The sequence below is a fragment of the Melanaphis sacchari genome, unplaced genomic scaffold (assembly GCF_002803265.2).
Source record: "Melanaphis sacchari strain LSU unplaced genomic scaffold, SCAv2.0 Contig0_pilon_pilon, whole genome shotgun sequence".
Taxonomy (NCBI): domain Eukaryota; kingdom Metazoa; phylum Arthropoda; class Insecta; order Hemiptera; family Aphididae; genus Melanaphis; species Melanaphis sacchari.
The window spans coordinates 23,260,929-23,288,786 of NW_020270366.1; the positions used below are offsets into that span (position 1 = coordinate 23,260,929).

The following is a 27,858-nucleotide window of genomic DNA, read 5'->3' on the forward strand; positions in this document are numbered from 1 at the left end:
TTTTCAATTTATTTTTGTGAGATAATAAACAAAAAAAAAAAAAAAACATGTTAGATAGTTTAACAAAATATTGAAATCATTTTTTTTCTATTATTATTATTTGAGCGATCTGATTGTTGATAGAATAAAAAAAAGTACTTTTACGCAAAAGAATACGTCTATGTTTATTCCGAATTGTTTTTTTAAATATCTTTACGTAGGATAATATTATGTACATCTTGCACATGTTTTCTATGTATTTCCATCAATTACACTTTGAAAAAATATCGCAATGTACAAAATATGTCCATGTCTGTATAATATATGTATAGACGTGTTGACGTATCGTAAGTGTACATAATTTTTTTTTTGTTTATTTATCATATTGCTTTTGTGTGTTTTCTTTTTTTATTTATAGGCATTTTTGTTTAGTGTCCAAACGTTATATACCGTATAGATAGTTACGAAAACGGCGTCACGAGGACGTGTGTGCAGGGTGTGTGTGTGTGTGTGGGGGTGGGTGGGCGGGTGGCGCGCTTGGCAAGGGGGTGCGTGGTTGCTTGTGCGTATATATGTATGGTTTTGACGAGATTCCGTCCGGAGCCGAAGTCACCCGATCAGCGACCCAGGGCGCCGACAGAGGGGCATAATCAATGAAACAGACTTTGTACCGATCTCTCGCGGTATACCCGGAACTTTTCACCTCCGTCAGATACGTCCGAATAGCACACGACCAGTAACCGTCCCTCGAAATACTACGCGCGCACGACGTTTCGGTGTACGATAACGTGCGCGTGTACGATCTGGTTACATTATCGCATTATCTCAATTTTTTTCCCGTCATCCGGTCGTACATCGCATCACCCATAACGTTATATTGTGTGTACGCGTGCGTTGTGTGATCCGCATCACTGTTATGGTGTTTACGCGACACAGGCCACGTTCCAGAGGACCAAGCATTACAGGTACTTTTATTATACACTGTTTACGTCACGTTAGAATTGATAACAAGACAAAAGAAATTACCGCTCATTAGTGATAGTACCCCCCCCCTCACCGTACCGTGTGGTACAGGAATGCGTTTGCGATAGGTGTTATTTAACGCGCGTAACAATACGATAACATAATATACGTACTATACTATAATAGCGGTTACGTTTCGTTTCCGATCGCGGTTCATAGAAGTCGACGAGAAAAATGAACAGCACGGAAACGGCGCTTGAACACACCGAATTACCCGAAGAGGCGGACTGGGCTCTTGCGGACATTCCAAACAGCATCAACGCTACTGGACTTCTGGCCGAAGACTTGGAGGAGTACGGAGGTAAGTGCTTAAATCATTAGTAATATCAATAGCTGCAACTATTGTTGCTTTCACAGCACAAGTAATCAGTAACCACAATCATTTTATTGTTAGCTACAATCGTATTTAGATCATTTTAAAAGTGTCATTTGAAATTTAATTTAAAATCAACATGTAATATCTATTTATTTATCAATTCAAAAGTACACAAGTGCTCAATCTTTGATAACGTTAACAAATCCAATCAATCGTACTCTTTAAGTTCAATAACCATCAGAATAACGTCTATATTAAATTACACTCAGTCGCATGTAATAGGTTAAGTCGTTTTATCAAAGTTAGGTAATGTAAGCAATGCTATCATGTTTTCTATGTATAATTTTATGACATTTATCCATTGTCCTTCGTCGTTTAATAATATGACGTGATGACAATGCTATAGTGCTTTCGTTCAAAGCGATTTCTAAAATATAGAACGTAACAATATAAATTAAAACGATCGTTTTCCCGTTAAAAAAAAATAAAATAACTAGCTTTTAGGACTTTTCTTGAAACGAGCTCAATAAAAAATAATGATGGCGTTTGTATGATGTGTATTTTATTTCACTTCACTGTGGGATATTGCGAGCATTGGCCATTGAATATATCGATCACCATCGTTGGTATAAGTTCAGACACAGATTATCTATTATAACTATGATTAATTGTTCTAGTTATTCCAACTAAAATATACACATACATATAAATATATATATTATTATTATTATTTTTGTCGTTCCGATTAGGTACATAATTTACAAAAAAAAATAAACAAATATTACGAAATTCAGTAATAAGAATATTATTTTTATTTGTAGCACAGAATTATGTCACACATCGGTGCTTATAAAGTTTTCAAAGTTTGTAGAAAATTATTATCTCTAATATCATTTAGTGAATAATTATTATTATCGTTTTTTATCACTATTCGTACACATTTAACTGAAATTAATTCCTGAATACGAACCCTTATATTGTTAAATAATTATTTGACAGATTTTTTTTTATTATTTTTATCATACGTTCGTGTGTTTTTACTACTTATTTTTTCATCATAAATTGTTCGTTGTATACCTAAATTTTTTTTATACCTAATGTAATTGATGATTCCTATACGATAGTTCGTAAAACAGTAAATCTCTCGACGTTCTCATGAGAATTTCGGCAACCCTAAACAATGTTTACAATTTAGATCTACGCCATATTTTGATCTTATTTCTACTCTTGTGTGTCGTTATTTTTTTTATTTTTCATTATCTTTCGTCGTAAATCATGGATAAAATAATTTAATTAAGTTTTGAATAGTTATGTACGGTATGAGCCGTTACAGTGTTATTCTGTTTTGCTATAACGCCATTACAAGAATACAGTAGCCTATTCAATGAGTACATATAAAATGTTATATTATATTAACTCAATGATAAAATTATAATTGTGTAATATTATATTGTTTGTAAGCGTACGAAAAAACAAAAATAATAAAAAAAAAATCGATGTTGATAATTTGAAATTAAAATGTCTTATTAATTAATTATACGTTTTATAAGAATATATATTTTAAGAAATTTTAAAAATATAATTATACTAAATAATAATTTATTTTTAATTGGTATTTATTTGTTTAATCCATTTTTTATTCATTTATTAAATGTTTAAATATATATGTTTGAGTATAATTTTATAATAATTTCTAACTTTGCCGATATAGATATATTTTTTAAACATAATTTTAAACATAATTTAACCATTAGATGAAATACATAGTAATTATTCATAAGTTTATAGATTGACAAAGTATAATGGAAATGCTATTATTTCATAATTGTGTACTTCTAAAACATCATGGGTTATTGGACATTGGAAAAATTTTTGTTATAGTTGAAGGTCGCTAGGAAAACATTGAACTATTATATCAAAGCTTTGATAAATATATCAAAAGAAAATTGTGTGTGTAGTGAATATTAAAATTGTATTATTTTTCAATGTAAACCATTAGTAATTGGAAAACAAAATAAGTTGGTTGGTTTTAACAAATTTAAAAATTCCACGCTTAAAAAAACTAATTTACACTAAAAGCACACTCACATTTTATCGATTCGTTCTGTATGGTCATTCCATACAAATGATATTAGTTGCATGTGTAAGTATAAATACTTCATATACATAGGCATTTGCGTGTGTGTGTGTATGTGATTGTTTGAATTTACGTTAAAAATACTGACACTGCAAGTATATAATGCAGTATTTTATATCAACATTTTATAATTTGTAGAATATAAGTTACCCTAAAATATTTTGTAATAATTTTATTATAAATATTTCGTTTACGTCCTTTTTGTATTCCAGGTTTGACAGAAGTACAAACATTAATTTTAGCATGCGTAGCCACAGTTATACCTCTGTTCTTAGGGCTACTGCTCGTTCTTGGCGTGAGGTAAGTTCATCAGCACTGTATGTGTGTGTGCATGACGTATTGGATGAACAGTGATCAATTAACCGATTTATTATTGTTTGATCTGCATTTATAGAATGGTATGGAAAAAATACAAAAATCACAATACCAACAGCGGTTATGACAACGACGGATTGCGACGCGAAGACAGTTGCGATGCTGTCAAAAGTTCGAGCTTTATGCAAAGCGCCGAGGAGGTATGAAAATTTATCATTTTTTTATTTCTCTATACTCGTTTATATAAAACGAAAAAAAACATTATTCAAACACACCCCTTTATCAAATGTCTATTGCACTACTCACAGCTTTAACCAAGCTCAGTATCTAGTAAGATAACAGGAAATAATAATAATAATAATAATAATATAAATAATATAATATTATTCCTAGTATTAAATGTATTCTAAAAACCGAAACACGGCGTCATGTATAGGCAAATTAGGTGTTCTTGTGCGTTCGGTGAAAAACTCACTGACGTCAAGAAACACATTAGCTCTAATTAATAACTCGAAATTCGAATAGCCTGTGTGCTTCGGAGTTTGAATAATTATTATTAGAAGTTTTACAGTAAAGGGCTCCCACACTAATTATTATTATTGTGTTCTGTATTCCAACAAAAGATAATAAAAGTTGAAATTTTTGAAAACATAATAATATTATTATTATTATTACTTATTAATTGATGTTATTCATAGTATTTTGGTGTTCAACTTATAGTATAGCATTCAAGTGTTCGACTTTTTTACTTAAAAAAAAAAAAAATGCAGCATAATTATATTGTCTTAGTTTGAAAAAAACTATTAAAGTTAGAAGATAAAAAAAAAGTTTTAGGTCGTTAACAATTTTTAAAAACAAATTTTGCAGGTACTAAACTTATCCGTTGTTAACCTTTTGTAAAGCATGCCATCATAGCAGTTAATATCTTTAAATTAATTCATATAAAACATATTTTTACCATGTTATACCAAGTAAATTTAAGACATGACTGTCAATAAATGAAAAACAATCAAAGTTGTACAATATTTAAAGTTTAATTTTAATATGAAATAATAATATACTCAGCTTTAATAATATAAAATGAAAACGTTTTATAAGACACAGCATTACCTTATTTACTGGTTTATAACATTAATCGTATAACAACAATAATAAAATGTATTACCATGTTATCCTCATTTACTACAAAATTATTTTTGAACAAGCTTATGAATTTATATTTACATAAAAGTGCTAACTTGACAGTTAAATAAACCTTAATTAATTAAGGTTTCATTGTAATAGGTCAACATGTGGCAATTTATGTTTTAGAAGTATAATTTTTTTATTTTAATTTAAAACTGTGTTGATCTAATATTTAAGTATTTAATATCAACAATTCAACTTAAAGACGTAACATTCAACATGTAAAGATTTTCAAAGATGTATAAAAATATATTTCAGTATATAGTAGATGCTTCATAACATTTTTTCGGTTTTCAATAATTACTAATTATTCATTGAGACATATAAGTTAAAGTTTTTTTTTTTTTTTTTTTGATGATTGAAAACTGTTTATTGTTAATTTTGTATTAATTTAAATGAATTCTAATAGGAAGAATGCATTTTTATTTTTATTTTTTGCAATTTTAAATTTTTCTTAGGCCTATAATCACAGAAAGGAGGAATTTCTTCCTGAATTTAATCTTTATCCTCCAACAAGTATTAAATGTGTATATATAATAGTATATTACAATTTAGTAGGTTACTAGGTATGAATTTTATTATTTGATAATTTTATTTCTAATAGAAGCACTATTAATGTGAGAAGTTATTTTTAGCAGTATTGTAGCATTTACTCAGAGAAATACGATAACGTCTGATTAACATTTAAGATTTTATTATTATACTTTTTAATTCGGTTTGAACCAGATTAACCAGCCAATAGATGTATATTTTATAAGTTTATTTAATTCATTATTTTCCTTTATTTACTAACTACATTAATATGCCAATAAACCTACGTCATTATTATCAAAAGATAATATTTTAAAGAATTATCATATTATCATTTTATTAAGTCAGTTTTTATTAAACATGAGGAAAACTGAATGAGCAAATTTTTACTTTTTTTTACACATAATATGAATTTGTGAGTATTCAAATCAGCAAATAAAACAAATGAAATATCTTAAAATATTTTAATAAATGATAAATCGTCTAAAAATAATAAAATAGATAGTTAACTTATTTTCAAAACATATCAAACTATTAGACTAAATAAAATAAATCAAATGATACTTCCGTTTTGTCCCTAAGCAGCAGATAGATCTTTTAGAAATTATAGCTTAAATTATTTGATTGGCTTGAATATTATTCAGAAAAAATGTCACATTTTGTTTACCACGCAGTAAATATTGGTAATAGAGAATCTAAAGAAATATTATTTTCTGTGATTGGATAATCCAACTGGAAAAAAAAATATCAAATAAAGGGTTTCATGTATTAAAACGACTTAAAAATTTTTATATATTTTTGAATGAAAACTCTCTTGAAAAACACAGGCATTATGTAAAATTTATTTTTTAAATAATTATATTTTTAGACATGATGGAATAACCATTTAGTGGTAATTTTTATTTAGAAGATAAAGATTGATTTCAATCACTTTTTCATTTCAGTCATAAGAAAAGATTTTTAACTTATAAAATACGCTAAATCAGGGGTTAAAAATGATACCTTTTTAACCCCTGATTTACAAAATAATATTATCAACATTATACGTAAATCTGTAGGAAATAGTATCGTAGACAATTTAAATAATTAAGATGTTTTACGGTATACTATAATAAAAGATGATACAAATGACAATAATAAACATCTGGTATTTATATATAGGTATATCAAATATAATATTAGTATTTCATTATTACGTATCTTTTATAAAGTTATTGACACAATAAAATATGAAATGGAAACTTGTTTTGAAAAAAAATTATGAACTTATTAAAACAGTTTTTAACATATGCGAATTAATAATGATAATTTTAAAATATTTAACGATTTTAATATTAATATTTCTTCTTCAGAAAAAAAAATGTTTGTAAAAATTAGTTTAAAACAAAATAAAATATCTAATTAGGGTATTTTGTTAGAGTTTTATCTACAATGTAAAGCATTCAAAGCTATATTTGAAATAATAGTAGCAGTTGAAGTATTTGATGTAACTCAGCAGTTTTGAATCATAATTTTCCTGTTAAGCTTAAAAATCATCAAAAACAATCAATGAAACATAACCCGCTTTCCAACTTAAATTTATTGACATTTGAGTCTAAACGGACTAAAAACTAAAATTTGGACGTATTATCAATTTGTTTTAACAAGCAAAAGCACATACAATTGATAACTGTATTAAATTTTAAAAAAATATGGTAAATCCTTAAAAAATATTCAAAATTTAGCTATAATGAATATTGAGTTATGATAAGATTAATGGATTTACAATAGTATAAATAAATTAACAATAGTATTAATATTGTTATAACTTATTTCTCCCCCTTAGAATTTAATTTGTTTCACGTGATGATTTATTTTGGCTACAGGCTTGATGTCTTCGTCATAATTATATAAATTGCATTAATTGCTTGTAATATAAAATAAGTTTTTTTAAATAAAATGCCTGAAAAAACTTGTATGTATATAAAATATATTATTATTGCTAACAACCAGCATTTTTTTTTTTTTTTTTTATGTTTTTTATTGTAAATTGCGCGAATATAATTAATGGTAGCTTAAAACCCTAAATGGTAATATGAATATATTGAATACACAATTTAAAAATACGATTTTAAAGTAGGTAAAAATAAAAATAAAAACAATTATTTAAACCATTAATTTAATACGTATTTATCATAACTTATCATTACTATAGTGTAATATTCGTTTATAAAGAATGAATACATTTTTATAATTTAGTAATATGATGAATACCTGTAAAAGATAATTGGTGTATTGTAAATTTGTATTCACCTACTACTTTTCAAATAATAAATATCATTGTATAATACTAATTGTGCATTTCACACTAAAACGATTTTATTTAATGGCAGTGATGTAGGAGTAATGTGAATTAATTTACAATGTTGTAACATATAGTATTCCTGTGTTTCACTAGATTATTTTATTTTAAAATCATATTTTTTTAAGACCGTCTAGAAAATTATAAAACATAAATAAAAATTATTAAAGAATTATTAAAATAAAATATCTAATAAAATAAATGAAGACCATTGTATGAATCATTATAGATCTACTGCATTTAGGTTTTCAGCTAGATAGTTGAACCCAATAGTACAATAGATAGTCTAAAAAAACAGTTCTTGTGACAAACTAGTTTTGGAAGTAAAAAAAACCGATAAAATAAATTGACATCACTAATATACGGTCTTATGGATCGAGTTGGTTATCAAGTTTATTTTCATTTCAAGTAGGTAACTGCAGTTATTTTTTTAAAACGAAAATCTTAACACAACGTTTAAATAATAATTGGGTTTTTATTTTTACATAAGTATCGATAATCCTACAAACTAGCAGTAATCAAATACTTTCGCTATAAAAAAAAACAATATTTAAAAAACCAGATTTATGAAAACAGTAATATTAACAAACGATAAGACATACCTATAAAATCGATACACGTTGTGAAATTTAAATCGCTCGATGTTTTTACACTAGTAACAACTCAATAACATAAAATTATGAATGTGCCTATTCTATTTCTAATGTTTACGATATATATATATATATAACCACAACTAAATATAAGAGGAGTAAGATTAAATTTTAAGATAATAACTGTAAGAAAATCGAGACTCGAGAACATTTAGTGATCTGTTTAATAATAAAGATCAACACATACTTCTTTGTGACGAACAGATAATGTAGGGATGATGAGTGTACCTAAATTTAAGGAGAGTGTTGAATATTTGGTGTAAAAGCAGAATAATTAAAAAAATTGTTTTAACTTATTAATATGTAAATTAACTTAAATTGCATATCGAAGCTATAGTACTATATCGTATTTAACTATTTGAACCAGCTACCGATTAAGAATAAATATTATGTAGATTGAAAACATGTATGTGATTTCAAGCATTTTGAGTTTTAAAAATACGTTTCATATATTGATAATACGTAAGAGTAGATACATTTTCAAGAAACTAGAAATTTAAGATAAGAGTGCGTGATTTGCATTAAAATTGTATTTAATTTGAAAATAAGACAAGTACATATTTTATCTAATCTTTGAACATATTTTACTCTTTCTAAAGTATATTAGAGTAATATATTAAGTTTGAGGAAGATCTTTATATTATTGGTCAATAAAGAAAATTATACTCTTGTAATTCGATTAGAAATCAAGTTTATGAAAAGAGATAAATAATATATAATTAAGATGACTTCCTAAATAAACACCTGAGCTTATTTCAAAGAACTTTAAAAAAAATCTAGAAAAATATCAAGATCAGTTATGATTTTCTCACTACAAATCAGAGTATTAAACATTTAAATGCTAAATTTATCGTATTTTGTTCGTTGTGTAAAAAGCTTCTTTTTTTTTATAAATAAATCAATAGTGAAGTACATAGATACACAATAGTTAAAGAAATTAATGAGTGTAATGATATTATATTATAAAATAGCATGTTACAAAACGTAATGAAAATCAATGACTGACTCTTACCAAGTATTATACAGGAAAATACTCGTATTATACAATATTATAAAAATGTCTATACAGTGTCTGCTATACAACATTGTTAATAATTTACTTGTATACTACATGACGTAGGGTGTTTTGCTTAAATTTCGAACAATAACATTAACTTGGTAGCTTGATTAAAACCTTGATGGTAGCTAATCAATGTTGAAAAACCCGCAATACAAGAGATACTTGATTTATCGAGATAAAATTGCTGTTATTCATCAATGAATTAGAATATTATTGAAAAATCTTTTATGCGTGTAAAATAAAACCTTAATATGTGAAGAAAAAATAGTAAATGGACAAAGAAAATGTTCGTACTTTTTTTTTTTTATCTCAGTCAAAATTGTTCTAACGTTACGCATCGCCATTAGGCACTTTAATATCTGCCACCTGTCTCCTTTGCCTTCTGTTTTTCCAAATGTGTTTACTTTATCGTTATACCTTTTCTTTCCTTTTTCTCGTTTTAAACGTAATTCTTTTTTTAATGTAACACCCATACGTCAATAAAAATATTTCTTTTACGTTTTCTTTCGTCATATTATTATTATTATCGCAGCTACTTATATATTATTTTTGTTAGTGTTCTTTATTTACTCATTATCTACTATATATTTATATATTAATGTAAGTACACTGTTTGTGATGACATCGGTTTTAATGAAAAACCGGGTATAATAACCTTAAATTGTAAGTCCCACTAAAACTCATATATTGTATATACTTATTTAAATCAATTTTAAGGACGTCTATAAAACGACTATCCAGATGTTATGAAGACTATTTTTAGTTTTATTGAAGAAATGTGTATTATTAAGCATAATTTTATTTTTATTTATTTTTTTTTTTTTTTTGTATAAACAAAGTTTAAGCTAAAGTAACACATTTATTTTTAAATTGTAAATGTTAATTTTATTTTAAAATAATGATGCCACTTTAAAAAAAAATTGTTTCTCTAAATATTGAAATCGCGATTTACTATCAGATTTAGAAAATATTGCACATTGCTTATAATAAAATATAAAATTAGTTATTAATTAATAATAATATCTTATATTTTATTTTATTTTTATTTACTTATTTAGTTAATTTTTTGTTTTTTTTTTTTTATTTATTGTTAAATATCTATACGAATTTTTAAATTAATTGTATTATTTTGTTAATAATGAAAGTCGGTTTTTATGGCTAATTTTGACTAGTCCATTGAATGTCATTTTTAACGGTTTCTATTATATACTAATGAAAAATATTATAATATTACTTATTGATTAGGAAGGAAAGAATTATTATATTTAATATATGTTAAATTATATTATTAAAGGAAAGAATTTGAATAAATATCAAAAAAGTATTCAAAAATAAAATAATAAATTATAAGACATACATATCACATACGAAAAATTAACCATAGAGTTGTTGAAATTGAAGCTTTAATGGGTTTTGGTATATAATGTCGATAAATCATGACTTAACGATTATGTTGACACTGATATAACTATAATATAATGTACCTAACTGGACTGCAACAGAGACTATATACACAGTATGACGTTTTGTGATCTAATGCCTTACGTACGTCAAAGATCCAATTTATTTGCTAGCGTTGACGTCTTATATTTAAACTTACATTCGTATAACGATCAAAAATTATGTCCAGTGGAAGGTTAATAGAGAAATATAAAATATATATGCCCTCATACGTCCTTATAAAAGGTTAAAATACTAACATTAATTGTACATTTTAACAAGAATATGCTATAATAACCACATGATTCTTATTATTAGGTGAGTATACTGAAATTACTATTTCCACAAAAGTGAGACGTAATTTATATTATTAAAGGGGAAATACAAAATATAACTCTGATTATAACAAAAACATTAAATTCATCAATAAATTAATGGTTAATTACTTTTTTATAAATTTTATAGTCATTTGAATATTTTAGGTTTAGTAGTTTAGTATAAGAATCTATTCTATTATCCATTTTGAAAATCTGAAAGTCCGTAAAATCAAGCTCCATCAAGTATATCAGGAATATCATAAAAATTGATAACAGGTTTTAAAAATCAGGTTATTTATCCACAAAATAAGTGATGTACTGACAATTTAATAAAGTAGTTTTTAACTTTTTCAACATATGTATCGGGTAAATAAATCATTTTTCAACCAATTTTCAAAAAAAAAAAATTAAAATAATTGTCTGTAAAATCACATAAAATAGCTATGATAAAACTCAGGAATTTACAAATATACATGCTAATTAAATAGCACTAATAATGTACCATGTCTTTGTTAAAATAATAATTTAATTTGGGAAAAAAAAATAAAGAAGAAAATAATATTTTAAATTATTATTTATAATGTTTTTTTTTAAACAGCGCAAATTTTGATAAAAAATATTCAAGTAATAAATTTTGAAGAAACAAATAAAGAAAGAACTGAGGTAATTTTATCTAAGGGATTTACAAAAGTGTATATTATCAATAATTATAATTATACATGAATATGAATCACACATGCATATATTAGTTGACATTATTAAAACCGAATTTAATGTACTGGCTAAGGTCGAAAAAGATGCTGTCAAAAAAAAGGACGATATATACAAAGTTTTCTTGGAAAACTGAGAGATAAAAAGTGAGTAGATTGTGGATAAGCAATTTATTGTTCTGGAAACTTTAAACTGCAGGCGGGACCTTACTACAATATCTCATAATGATGTTGATCTTGCTTATTTTCTTGCAATCATATAGGTTGACATGTAGATGGTAAATTAATTGGCGTTCAGCATCACATAAAACATATTTTATCAGCAATTTTTTTACAAAATAAAAATGGAAATATTGTTCACAATCCAAGTCATATTTCGTATTATTATAATTTTGATTATTACGTTTAACTAGCTATAAAAATAATTTAAAATAACTTTTAAAAACGGTTTAATACGAACAATAATTTATATTATTATCTCGAATACCTTTATTAACTCAGTAAAATTATTTCACAAAAAACCACGTTTGATAAATAGAAGTACACAAATTAGTTTTAATATAATGTAGATAATATTATAATAAAAGTCGAATATTTAATTAACTCTCACAACAATTATTTAAATTATTTCATCTCACGTCCCTAATCTTTATACTGCCAGCTACTAAAACTTTATTAAATATGAAATTTATTATATCGATAAAAATTGTTTATACTTTATCATTTTAACAAAATATAATTACTTTATTATCAAATAAATAGTTTAGTTTATAAATTTAAAAACGGTAAAATCTGCAGGCGTTAGGTAAATTTATTTTCTGATTTTCTGACAAGATTTACTGTGTTTAATAATAACATGTCAACAATGTCATATTATTAATTTCAAAAACCATTTTCATCATATTTTATAATACATAGGTAGCAAAGTTGTTTAAAATTTCAATAGTTTTTTTTTTTTTTTACAATTAAAAAATAAAATGAAAATATATTCGTTATTTTTTAAGTATTTTTATAGCTGTAATATAAGTGTATGGGTGTTAAACTTATTATTATAGCTTCAGTTTTGAGTAGAAGCAATAATAAATAATATATTGAAATTAAATTCTAACTCTTCAATAAACGAGGTAATATTTTTTCTGAATAAAGATTGCTTTCCATCACAAAGCTAAATCCTATCGAAATCTAACTATCTGAGTATAATATTGAGACTATAAAATATACACATTGACGAGTCCACGAGTATAGTTATATTTGATTTGAAAAAAAAAAAAATGTTTATAGGAAATTATTACGGCAGGGTGGTACACATTTACACGAATAATTGGATTTTGTTTATAGGTATGGAGAATAATATTCTTTAAATAGTAGGTATTAATCATAATAATTACACATAGAAACGCACTTATAAACTTTAATTACCATACATTCACGTCTACGCGGGAACCATAAGATGTACGTATGATTTTCGTCGAATACAATAAATCCTAATATTATTGTATTATTAATTAATTATTTTAATATAATATACGTCATGTACACGAGTGAGTAGAGATCAAACGATAATGCTCGAAATGACAATACCTCTACGCGCGTCGTCGTAACCGTGTGCCGCACATCGGAAATAATGATATGATAATGATAATAATAATAATAATTCGTGGATGTTATATCATTATGCTTTTGTGTTTTGGACCCAGCTGAAGACCAGTGAATCGCAGTATTCCGTTCTGATGCCAGACGATGTGACGTCGGCGGCGGTGTGCTGCTACGCCGCGGCGAACGGTGCTTCCGCGCCGCTGCCACCGCTGTTGTACAATAGTCCGCCCAACAATCGTTTTGGAAACACGAACAAAACGAACCTGAACGGGAGCATTATCACGTTGACGATGAAAAACAACCATCTGATTGTGGAAACCGAAGAAAGAGTGCCGGTAATTAATTATGACGTACAATAATAATATCATTTTATTTTTACAATAATACCGAGTTAACTGTATAATTAATAAATACATTACTGTGACTTTTTAATCCACAGACGGTTGTATTATAATCATGTCGATGTGTGTGACCAACCCTATAGCTAATGGGTGACTCGTGTTCTATTAATAAACCAAAAATATAAAAAGTAAAATTGTCTGCGATATGAACATTACAAAAGAATTTTATATCGTACCGCTTTGAAATTTGCATATCTATCCTACATAAATAAATAGTACATAATATTATGCGTTATTAGATCTGTAATTTTAATTCACGTGGATAGATTTTTTAGATGCTTCTGGCATTAGATTTTTGTTTTACGAAAACAACGAATGCTTCGATTTTGGTCCACGCTGTTCATCGTGACAATTATTAATAGTTATTTCACAGCGGTGAAAAACCGTCCCCAAGCAATGTAGCTTGCTAATCGGTAATATTAGCTAGAGGTTCCACAAAAAAGGTTGTGCAAAGAAATATTATCATGATTTAATGATGATTAATGAATTATTCAATGAGTTTTTACGTAAAAAAGTTGTATACAGTTTACAAAATATGCGAAACATACTGCAGAGACTAAATCTAATCTACAATATTTTTTTGTTTTTATCATCTGTATTATTATTAATTAAACCAATTGATTTCGCTAAGACTGAAGGAATTTTTAATCTATAGCTTTTATATACATACTGACATGATAAACAGTGAGGATCTCGACAACATATTGGACATGTCAATTTCTCCACTCTTGTCGTCAGATATCTATCGATTATCCGAGTATTTTTAGAGTATTTTTATTTAAATGAAGGACGGAGATTTTATTCTATGCAATTTCACGTGGAATGAGTTTCGAGGAAAGAAATGACAAAGCTTAATTGGCGTGATAGTCAGCCTTTTCGTTGACGTCCTCTAAAGAACGTTCATACATCTACATAAATTTAACCGAGTTACTCTCGTTTAAATGTAGAACAATATGTTTTTGTCTGAGTTAAGCTAAACTTAAAAGGTTTTACGTATGCTCTAAAATAACTAATGCGCTTAAAAAGTCACTTAGAATAGTAAAGTTCTTGAAAACTTTATCGTGAACAATTTCTAGTGTTTTGTTAATTTATAAATGCGTCAGCTGAAAATATAAAACATTGTGAAGTGATTCTTCAACGTAAATTATGGTTTTTTAAGCGTTGTGATTTGTGTTTATTTTGATGATGTGTGTATAGAAGGATTATATTTTTAAAATTAATGTTTAATTAGAAGGATCAAAGAGCTTCTGTGGGAATTTGTGAGACTGAGGTCGATATTTATTTTGAAGTGCCGTGAAGATGTGTTCAAATCAAATTTTTTTATGTAAAAATTATTAGTTGAATAATCTTATACGAAATATCACTATACGACGCGACATATTATTTCTAGCGAGTTTCACTTTTAGATTTACGACTAATTCATAGCGTTTCATGCTGAGTGGCATTATTTCACTTAATACTTTGAGAATGTTTTCTATGGGACTAGATCAAAAAAGCGCCAGTAGCTATCCATACTCTCATATTGTTTAGTACGTGCAGTATATTCAAAGTTTGTTGTTGTGAGCTGATATAGTATACAAAATACGAGTTGTTTTCGAGTTATTAATACTTGTCATGTATAATATTAAGTGGTAACCACAACCAACCTTTTTGTCGACAATCATTATTAAATTCACGTTACACATATTATATACGAACATCGGTCACCGCCATTGTATATCTACCCACAAATACACGTAGAGAATAAACAAGGACCAACGATGTAAATGATCTTGATGTCCCAATTAGGCGCAGTATCAATAGCATTATTTGACACATCTATCTTTTCCTATAGTGTTTAACCTATGCATATGGTAGGGCTGTATTAGGTCAGTTAATACAGTTGTAAATATGCTTATATGTGTCGGACTATGTTTTTGAGATGAACCGTGCTCTAAAGGTCAGCGAGGATGAAAAAACGCACCAACGCTCCGCCGTTTTAGTATAATTTATTATTTATATATGGCGAAAGTAAATCAGTTAAAACTTGCCAATTGTCGACTTCAGTCGTGAACACGACGAAAGTTATATTATGCTTTAGGCGTGTACATTTTTTTTTTCCCGTTATCTATCTGACACGACTTTTTTCCAGCGAATAAATACTATAGTTTCAACTTTAACAGTAAAGCTCAAAAAGATTAGCCTTTTGTTGTCGGGGCTCTCTATCTTCCGTATGCCGTATATACTATATATATATATATATCTACATACACTGTTAAATAATATCTTGAATTTTTTCACGTGGTTGACTTATAGAGGAAGAAAATCGTGTGACTCATTTACGGTTGACTTCTCCGAGACATTATCCGCGCGATTAAAATGGCTGATAGTACCTACAGCTGTTTCTTTCGTTTTAGTAATATATTAAATGCGAAATGCTCATAACATTTCTAATCCTACTAATTATTTTAATTAATTTATACTTTAATTTATGCTTAGAAGAAATTATGTTGCATAAGTTTATTGCGCATAGGTATATTGTAATTAAGACTAGAATTTTGATGTCGTAAAAAATATAACAGTTGACTTAAATAATTTGATTTTTTATCCATAATATATTTTAGAATTATTATTTGATTATTTTTTATAGAAAAATTTAGTTAATTTGTATTGAATTAATACAACAAATTGACAAATTATTATGTATGTAACTCACCGGTAACCATACAACCTGGTTACGACTTCTAAATAAAAACAAAAAAAAATACATTTTTTAAAATTGTATTAATAAGGTAATTTTTTCTATATTCCTAATCTAAACTAATATTCTCTAAAAATTTAAATATTAAGAGCGTTTAATTTTTTTTTATTTACTTTATTTGTCGAGCCTGATAAGAAATTGTCTCTATTGCTATGATATGACATGTTAAAAATTACTAAAATAATTTTCTTATGCAATTTATATTGATAGTATTTAAACATAATATATTTGAATATTTATCTCATCATATTGATATTACACATTAAAAATTTAATTATAGATTACTATTATCATTATTATTAACGTCACGGTTAGAGAATATTTTTCTTTAGGTGGATACAAATGGCATCAGTTAAATACTGTTAATACTGACAATCGATACCTAGTTGATTATAATTTCTGTTATTGTGAAATTATTTTTAAATTATACGTTACATAAAAAGTATATGAATTATGGATGCTTAACGTTAACACAATACACCGAAATAATAGACAGCTGTAAGTAGAAAAAAAATACCCATGCAAGAAAATATTTCACCATGCGTGACCAACAGCGAATAAAAAAATCGTTTCTAGAATAAATTTGTACTTGAAAATCATTCGTAACTTAAAAATCATTATGTATTCGTGTCAAGAAATCTAAAAAAATCCAAATAAATTAAAATCTAAACCATATTATTAAAATAGTGTTATATGGATGGGGATGGATAATATTATTACAGCTAAAGTTATTAAAATATATCATTGTTTCTTTAAACATACAAAGTATAAATACGTGTTGTTATAATTAAATTAAACACGGTACAGCGATCATTAACTTATTTGTAATCTCTCACACCCATTAACTTATTATTATTAATTAAATCCATCACATTATAATCCGATCGCAATGATACGTTTTCCAGTTATACCTTAGCGTTAGCTGATTTGTACATAACGATCAATAGAAACTTCATTCTTCTATATAACCGCAAAATGTTTAACTTATAAATTTTACTTAATTTAAATTATTACACGTTTAACTAAATAAAAATTTTTCCGCGTTTGAATTTATACAATTGAGTTTTATTTTTAAATGATAAAATATTTCAATTCGAATAACAATAATAGTTACTACACTTAATCTTAAACAAAGAATCGAACCTCTGTGTTCACACTATTTTGGCACTAATCTGTCTGTTCACGCTGTCTTAATCAGCGTTGAATGGTAAATTAATAAGAAACCATCAAGTAAGTACAACTATTGTTTTTGCGCTAGAAAATAAGTTTTAAAACATTTAATCAAAATTTAAACATTTATTTAGTTTTTGCGATAATTTATGTGAATAAATAGAACAAGCGTTCATTAATATTATTTAATTATTATAACGTTGTTATTATAACACATTATACAATAACGTGTTTTTTGCATTTTAATACATTTTTTTTGTGTTCATATAGCTACTTGATCCTCATCCAAGTCACGTTTAGAAACATTTAAAAATTAAACATTAGACGTCTTTAATTGCCGTCCATTTTATTTTCATTTTACAAATTTAATTTTTACACACAGAGTGGGTTGCTTATGAAAGTGAAAAACAGCTAAATTACGAATATGTGCTCACCTATTTATCGCGTATTTTTCTCTAATGATTAAATTCATGCTTTGCACTTTTAATTTCGCTGAAATACTGCGAAATAACGCCTCGAACATAAATAATACCTCTTTTTGTATAATATTTTATCATAATTTATGATAACTTTAAATGTAATAAGAAGAATCTGCACCGAAAAAAAAAGTAATCACCGTATTGGTACATAATGCATATTTTAAACATTTGCATTGGTGACGGGTGTATACATAGGAAAAAATCTTTTAAAAGTTGTATATAACTCAATTCACATTTACTTAACAGATATTTTCCATTTTTATTACGTTATAATATAGTTAACCAAATCACTACCTAAAACACATTTTAATGTATCCATAATATCCTCGTTAGCTTAATTTATTTATAACTACTTTATACAAAAGTTATTCTAGTAGATTAATGATAACATTTTTTGATTTATTACTAGTATTAATAATTATTCTCGAAAAATATTTAGTTGATGTATGGATAGTGAATTACATTATATAGATGGTATATTTGCTACTATAATACATTTAGGTACGAGTAAGATATAAATAACGTATTACATTTGTATAAAAAAGTTTAATACAAGATTTGAGTGAGCCAATAAGGAAGGTATTTTACAATTTGGCAGTAACCACAACAACCAACAACCATTAATCAGTCAATAGATTTGCAAAAATCTTACACTAGTTCGTATAATATTGATTTCTTATTCATCATTCTTCTACACTTTTCACTGTTTTTTCAGTTCTGTTTCTCTATTTTGATGTGTCGATTTTTTACTTTATAGAGAAGCTTATGAAACTCTTTCAAAACTCCTTTTATCCGAAAAAATGTTAATGGACGTATAAAAAAAGAAATACTATTGTAAAAGATATAGAACTTTCGCTTTTTATCCTCATAGAAATAAAAAATTTAAAATCTACATACCATTAGATACTATTCGTGTTTTAGTTCGAATATCTATATTATACATACTTTATTTTTCAAAATTTTCAGTCAAATATCATGTTTGAAATAATAACATTTTTATCATTATAAAAAAAAAAAATCAATGTGTTTCTTTTTATGTTTCATGGACTTATAAACAAAATTATTGAAATATTTTTATATGACAAAATAAAATTATTAAAGTTAAAATATTTTAATTCTCAGGCTATTTATTTTGAATTGTATTGATTTGAGTCGTTTGAATAATAAGCTATTAATTGCATATAACATTTACTATACTATATTATAGAGAAAAAGAGAAATAAAAGACAATTCATTTTTTTTATATTAAATACGAAATAGTTTACCTTATATTATTTAGTGTATCTACTACCCCATTGGACATGTTTGGCATTAAAATCTTCTCTTATAATGAAGAAGCTACTAAGACTTTGGACAAAAAATTCCAATTGTTTGGTTTCAGTGATTTGTTGATGAGGAAAAAAATAAGCTGATGAGATTGTAATGTTTAAATGATTTATTTTTATTTTGATATTTGTCTGCTTGTATGTACAATTTGTTGATATTTCCCATTTAATTATAAAAAAAAAGTGAGAACTTCATTATTATTGCAGAACCACCGTGGGATGTGTTATCGAGATAGCCAGCTCTAATAATTTAGTAGCCATTGAAACTTATGTTGCCAGTTTTCAATAGGTGTGTCTCAGTAATAAGAGTGATATAGTGATGTTTGTTTTATTTTACAATAGATAAAGTAAAAAATTTTTATTACTATGCTTTTTATTAATCCATTGAAATTTTAGAGAAAAATGAATAAAAAGGAATGATTGATTGGTTTGAAGTCATTTTTTATTTAAGACTTTGTCATTTTTTTTTTTTTTGTAAGTAGTGATATGGGTATTTTAGGATCTAGGGGGATAGTGTGTATCCTTGTTCCACACGTTGTTGATATAAGGGCATTCTTATGCTTATGAAAAATCAAAAAAAATCATTAACATAAAATATGTATAACAAATAATATGATTCCAAACTTTTATCTAGAAAAAAAATATTTTCATGTTTTTTAATGATGTTTAAAAATATTATTGACGTGTGTATACTATGTACATTATATTATGAAGACAATGGTTTCAATAAAAATATACTTTTTGATTTACTTTTAAACATTTTGTGTTATGTTGACACCCGTCACACCGCATAGCTTCATCATATTTTATGTAAGGGTACTGCATTTTTATTAGTTTCGGGCGTCAAACGTCCTAGATTTGGATAAGGAAAAAGTAATTGGTGATTTTAGTTCATTTTTTTAAATAACGCAAATTGAGCGTTTTGTCGAATAGTAGAATCTAAGTAAAGTTAGTTTTTCGTTGCACATTTGAGTTTTTTTTTTTTTTTTGAATCGCTTAAGAGTAAGACAAATTAGAAGTGGGTTTTTTTTGTTTTCTAAGGTAATGAATTACTATAATGATATGACTGGACAATTTGGTACATCAGTATTATTTTTATGGAATCTGATGTTATTATTGAGACGATATTTATTTGCTTAAGGAAAATGGTGGTTTCGGCGATTTTGAATGTTCTTGTGAGATATGCAACCTTTGTAATTCGCTAGATAATAGTCAAAACAAAGCACACATTTTGCTAAAATGTTTTAGTTTTTTTGTGCAGGTGACAGGTATGTTAATCGCCAAAACAGACGTAACGAGTCATGTTATTATTATAATGGCACGTATGACCATAGTCCTGATAATTCATACATTATGGTATTTGTTATTTTATTTTAAGAGTTTCAACTTTGATGTTTGTGTATCATAGGAATTTCGATTTGGAATAGAAAATATATTTTAATTGTTCGATATTTTTGTATTAGATGACGTTTCGGGAGAGTTTATACGCTTAGTAGATAAATGACTAATTTCAGTTATTTATATTGTTGTCAGAGTCACCATAGCTTGAATCTACTTATTGTTTTTTATTTATAATTCTGATTGTGGGTATTTCAGCATTATTATTATGGCCAGTTACTAATCTATTTAGGTAAAGTTCATCTTTATGTGTGATTGTTATGGTTTTGTTCGATAACAGTTTATTATGAGGATTAGTAGAAGACATTAAATAATGATTTTTTATTCATGATCTATTTGCTTTCCTTATTAAAGGGAAGTCCATGTTGATATGGTGTGTGTGTTTATAATTATGAAAGCATTATTTTTTTTTTTTTGGAATTGACGCGATTTAATTTAAGCTTTGCTGTTTTAAAGTAGATAAATTTAATAGTAATCGGAGAAAAAATTACGTATACAGACATTATACGAGTGCGGGACAGTGTATTAAAACACACTTTTGTCAAACATTAATTTAACTAAGAGCAGTCTAATATTTTATTCAGTACTCGAATACGAAACTGTTTACATATAATTTCAAATATTCGTGCTACTAATTATACATGTACCTATATGAACGTTTATGATAACATAAATGCATAATCACATAATAGAAGTACTTAAAGCTGTAAATACGGTGTTAACAATTAGAAACAAAGCGTTTACAAATTAAATTATAATTGATCTTCGTGTACGGTATTATAATTGTAAGTTAAGGCAACTAACATTTGTTGCTGTATCGGTTGTTTTTTAATTTTGTTAGTAATATCACTACTTCGTGTAAGAATAAGATAAAATATATGAAAAGTGCATACAAATAGTTACAAACGACATTAAAACAGAATTACGTTTTTTTGAGACTAACATATTATAGTATAGTTAAATAGTTACATACTAACGTTCAATGCCGTAAATGCCTACGCACCCGGCCGTGAACTGAAATAAAAAAAATCATTAAGAAAGGGAGGATAATCACTCTTTTGTACGTGTTTAAATATAACATAAACTAGCAATAAATTTTGATGCTTCGCCAGTGGCTCAATATTTGGTTACTACTATTAGACGTATTTTTTTGCATATTTATTATATGGTTATGTTATTAATACACATTGACTTTTATCATCTTAGGAAATAACTGTCTAGTGTCTATAATCTAAAGTACAATATTCTACAATCCCTATATAATATCTCATTTTTATCGTTTAGTATTAGAAATTCATATTATATTTTACTTCATACGCGGTTTCAAGTCAGATATTTTGTTCCACAAAATTTAAAATTCTATATGATATGGTAAATTATTTATTAGTGTTACAACTCCTCTTTCTTAGAAGTTAGAACACATATCATACATCACAAAATGAAAATGATTTTACTATGTCTATACCAGATACATTATAGACTTATAAGTTATTAGTTATAACGTTTCGAAATAGGAATATATAATCTAAATTTTAAGAGGTAAATCAAGAGTCAAGTATAATTTCAACAAAATACAATAGCATAAATTATGTCAAATTTGTCATTACAATAAGGACAGATATGTACTCCTCCCCCCTCCAAAAAAAAAAAAAAAATCATAAGCCACCATAATTTTTCCAATCAGTTAATTTTAAATACAATGTAATTAAATGATAAACTGTAATGAGCACCATCGTTTACGTAGTTTGATGTTTTTTTTAAATTTCATATCATTTCATTTGTTGTTTCCTAGTTTTTCTTAATTCGTTCTAAAAAATCTAAAATAGATAATTATCAAAATAATGTTTGATAGTTTGTTTAATTCATTACAAAAACGTATACCACATATTTTAAAAGAAATAAATTAAATCTTGAAATTGTAGTTTAATAAAACGCAAGTATACTTCATAAATCGAACGACTCGGTTTACTAAACTAAAACATCAATAATTCAAAATAACTGTTCTGTCGTGTATATTCAGAAAAAAATTATTAGACAATTGCACAAGACTAGAGAAGTGTCTATTAAAATATATCTATACTCAAAACAAAGAGTATAAACTACAATATTATATGTCCTCCCAGCGAGATGTTTTCTGGTCACCATTATGAAGGTGAGTGTCCATAAATTATACGTGAGTATATTAAAACTCGATGGCAGGCGAACACCCACATTCGGGGCGTGTTTCTTACGTGATTTTAAAACTGACGTTGCCGGTGTACCGTAAAAATATTTATTTTTTTAAATCCGATCTCTCATCTTCTTTGATCCATCTGCAGATACGCCGTTCACTTCTTATGGCAATGGCTCGTATAACAATACTAAATACTCGTAATTATAACGAAAATTTTTTTTTTTAATATGATAAATTATTACGACTTATTAAGAGGACACTACACAGAAATTTGTTGTATTTGTCTTACAAGTGCGTAACATGGACAATTTTATTTACGTTCAGCAGATTAGGTTTAGCTTTATTAGTTTAAAAATTAGAGTAAATCAACTTTTAGTGAAACTTAATGGTAAAAACATTTTCTGTGTTTGTATGCGGATTTTTACGATAATTCAATTTTTTAAACGAGTTATATGAGCATTTTTAATTTACTATATTTTACATGCGCAAAACTCGTTAAAAAATTGAACTTTCGTAAAACACTGATAATCTTCTTACCATCAAGTCTCATCATAGGTAAATTCACTATAATCTTTAAACTGACGAAGCTAACACCGATCTGATGAACGGAAATCGTCAATGTCACGCACTTGTAAGACAGATACAACAGATAATGTTCAGTTGAAACGTGCTATTAATGTGCGCGTGTTGCAGGGCGTTTGCATGGCATCGGCCGGCGAGGTGGCGGCGGCCGCCGCGGCTGCCGCCGAAGCGGCCACCAAGTCGATGGAGTACGAGTACGACGACGACGAGTTCGACATGGAGGCCGAAATGCTGCGTCGTGAGTTCCGAGAGGCGTCGCTGTTGGCCAACGGCAATAGCGGCGCGACGTGCGGCCCGGCCGTCGCCGTGGACACGGCCGTGCTGGAGCCCAGCAGCCAGACCCAGGTAGACCTGACCCGCGGACCGGCCGACCGCATCCGCGGCCGCGCACTGCCGCCGCCGCCGCACCAGCTGCAACTCGCGGCCGCCGACCACTCGAGCGGCGGTTCGTCGTCGGTGGACTCGCGCGTGGCCGAAATGGCGTACGCTTACGGCAACCAATCCGAGTACACGGTCGAAGACGTCGCTAGCAAACACGGCGGCAAGGGGCAGACGATCGCCGCCGTCAAGTCGGTGGCGTCTTCAGCGGCGGCGGCCGCCACCATCATCAACAACAACAACAACAACAACAACGACGACGAGTATCTGGTCGAACAGCGGTTGTTAGGAAATGGCGTGGACGGCGGCGGCTACGCCGGAGGTGACGGTGATTCGCCCGAATCGCGGCCGTCCAATGCCGATCGTTGCTCACCGGAAGAACGCGGCGTGGCGACTACCGCCGCCGCCACTGCCGCCGTCTCCCAGTAAAAAAACATCACCACTTGATATGCGCGCGCGCGAGTGTGTGTGAGTCTGTGTGTGTGTGTGTGTGTGTGTGTGTGTGTGTGTGTGTGTGTGTGTTCGTGACTTTAGGTTTACGCCGTTTGACCGTAGGTACTTTTAATCTTTTTTTTCCCAACGTCACTTTCGACCGAGGAGTAGTTTGCGACTGTTTTCTTGCAACCTCTTTCGGGACGATAAACCGGAGCTCGAAACGACATATTTTATTGTCTTTTATTCTCTGTCACGGAGTAAAACGGATAGCATGTTTTTTTGTTTTTCTCGCCTAAAACCAATCGACTTTCATGTAATAATAATAATAATAATAAACAAAAGGGTTCCGCTAATGTTATATTTAACCGGTCGATGAATTTTACGACTAGTCCGTCTTTAAACCGTTCACTCGAAACTGTTGGAAGCCTGACATTGCAATCGTATACAATTGCCAAAACCTGCACTGGTTAATCTCTACACTGCAGTATGCTGCAGGTCAGTCGTCTTTTAACCCGTAACAGATATAATGTCGATTTTTTTTTTTTTTTTTGACGTTGTACGTCAACTCGGTCAATATGTTAACTGTTCGACTACCGGACATAATTGTCTATCACGAGCAATTCGTATATCCACGATGGCTACGGAATCCGAAAATATTGTGAAATGTTATACGTTAACCGTGAAATTAACCGCGTTTATCTGGGTGCTGTCATTTCGATTGCGACAGCGTGCAAAACTAAAGAGTATAATATTATTATTATTGACGTTCGCATGGGGAAGGGGGTATAATATTTACGCCGACCCAATCGATATAATATTACGAGATGGTAAATTGTTATTTTTATTATTTCTCAATTCATTAATATTATAAAACATTAACCGATTTGTAGTGAAAACAAAACTGATGCGGTAAAATAATAAAATCGGAAAATTGCTTTACTGATTGTTATTTCGGCAAAGCACACTATTATTGCGACGTGTCACGCGTGCTCCAAAACGCTCGGAAATGGTATAAAAATCAACATAATATTATTCTCATCGTACATATAACATATATACGCGTATGCCGGATGATTCGCAAAAACGTTGTTTGCGTTTTACAACAATAATAATCGGCAAATGAATAATGGTATACAAGCGCTACATACATGCGACAATAATAAATAATTTACCGTAATCGAAACTGTAATCTATTGAGCCAAATGATTTGCAAGTAGGTATATGTAATTTCAATATATTTTTCCAAAACAAAGGTAGCTTAATAAATCGTCTATAATAATATATTATGTAAACGACCCTACAGCTTTCAAAATAAGCATTTCACAATTGGTAAAAAATGACCAATTATTACCGCGATTTCCCGGCATCGGGGGTTAGTCGTTTCCGTAAAAATTATAAAATGTATATGTACCATTATCCCAAAATATCTGATGTTTATCAGTTATTCAGATGGTTATTTTAGTAACGAAAATACACTAAAATCAACACGAATTATTTAAAATATTTTGCGTCGCGTAAATGATTTTATGATTTAATATTTTAAATTAATAATATCATAATACACGATGTTTATTATGCGGCATAATTCAAACACCGAAATCGAGAACTACGAGTAGTTATTAAACATCATGATATTGCTGCGATGTCGGAATATAATACTTAACAATAATTATTTAATATTATAATATGTTAAAAGCGTTTGTGAAAACCGTAACAAAATGTTCTGAAAAATATATTAACCAGAAAGTATTTTAGCAAAATCAAAAGTTTGTTTCTGAAAGACAAATGTCATAAATTTGTCGTGTTTATTTGAAAAGTAAGTTACACCGTAGTACCGCACTAACGAAAAGTGTAAACTTACTTCCTTTTGATTATTTATTTCCGACGCCTTTTTCATTATGTCTACTATTATTATTTTATGGTTTTATGGTTTCCGTTGTTTTACTTTTGTGACGTGTCTGCGATCCGTAAAAGCAATTTAAGTCAGAAGTATATAAATACTTAATGCGTTGATCGCGAAATTCGTGAGAAGTGGTTCTTAGCGAATTACAAACACCTTCAAGTTCGACGTGTGTATAACTTGTATACAATCATATAGATTAATATGTACCGTTTATCCCAAAACTTAATTTAGTCAGTTGTATTATACGTAATGATATAATAAATATATAAATGTCTTCGTCGAGTGGTTCTAGTTCCTATACAACGTAATACAACTAATAATATGCATAGTATTATTGATAATATGATGATTTCAGAAACTCATTTTTGCATGTATATACAATATACATATGTTAATAGTTTAGTTCGATAGCCATTTATTTATTGATAATATCATATTAATTGTATCTATGTATGTGTATAGTGTATTAGCACTTGGCCAAAAATACGCGTATTGATCTTGTGATTACTGCGTTTAAAATATACTTGTTTCGATCGAAAAACTGTTATATTTAAACTACGGTTACCTATTGATGATGATTCGAATTGTTCGAGATTATAGGAGAATATACCGATTTATTATAATAATACAACATCACAATAAAGAGTTTGAATAAAACTGCAATAGGTTGTTACAGATAAAGTATGAAATCGGACGTTGTATCCACAATGAGCAGGTTGATATTGGGCCCCATCACTGTAATGATAAAAGTAGAAAATGTATACGTTGTCACCTTGTCGAAACATTTTACAGGATAGATAAATCTCGATGGGCGATGTATGTCACCAAATCCGAAGAGAAATGTTTATTAATATCACTATCGTTTTGTTTGTCGTCATCTAATGACTTATGACCAAAGACGTGATCGTAATATTATGATAGTGTGAGGAATGCTATATTTTTTTAAGACCAGTTTTGAAATCTATTTAAAGAAAAAGTACTCATCTACCATAATTTTTCATGATCTACGTAATTATTATGTCAATTACCTAATGATTGCATTAGATTACAAATGTTCTCATTTAAGTTAATTTAATTTTAATAACTCTCAGCAATATATGTATAATCAAAATCGATCTATTAGAAATTAGAATACTATATAATCGGTAGGTAATTGGTATATTGTGTACACTCATTTTTTTAATGTCAAATTTTACATAATTAATACTTCTGAGTTTTGAGATATCTCTTTATGAATTTCGAACCAAAAATGAACTAAAATAGTAAAATTA

General features: G+C 28.1%; 1 protein-coding gene across 2 annotated transcripts; it reads left to right on the forward strand.

Annotated features, from left to right (window-relative positions):
* Nucleotides 1-656: 656 nt before the first annotated feature.
* Nucleotides 657-27,858, forward strand: LOC112592773. 2 transcript variants are annotated; one of them, XM_025336934.1, is made up of 6 exons: nt 657-944; nt 1,129-1,303; nt 3,668-3,755; nt 3,850-3,970; nt 13,705-13,938; nt 23,983-27,858. In XM_025336934.1, the coding sequence occupies exons 2-6, from the start codon at nt 1,177-1,179 to the stop codon at nt 24,676-24,678; spliced, it is 1,266 nt and encodes a 421-aa protein (XP_025192719.1). In that variant the 5' UTR covers nt 657-944; nt 1,129-1,176; the 3' UTR covers nt 24,679-27,858. The 2 variants fall into 2 exon arrangements, with proteins under 2 accessions (XP_025192719.1, XP_025192711.1); XM_025336926.1 differs by having other exon boundaries at nt 1,162-1,303; nt 23,983-27,857.

Bases quoted from the DNA above. Each gene is read 5' to 3' on its own strand.
- LOC112592773 (XM_025336934.1), top strand. From the start codon at position 1,177: ATGAACAGCACGGAAACGGCGCTTGAACACACCGAATTACCCGAAGAG. The intron at 3,971-13,704 runs GTATGAAAATTT...TTTTGGACCCAG, and splicing joins TTATGCAAAGCGCCGAGGAG to CTGAAGACCAGTGAATCGCA. The intron at 13,939-23,982 runs GTAATTAATTAT...CGCGTGTTGCAG, and splicing joins AAACCGAAGAAAGAGTGCCG to GGCGTTTGCATGGCATCGGC.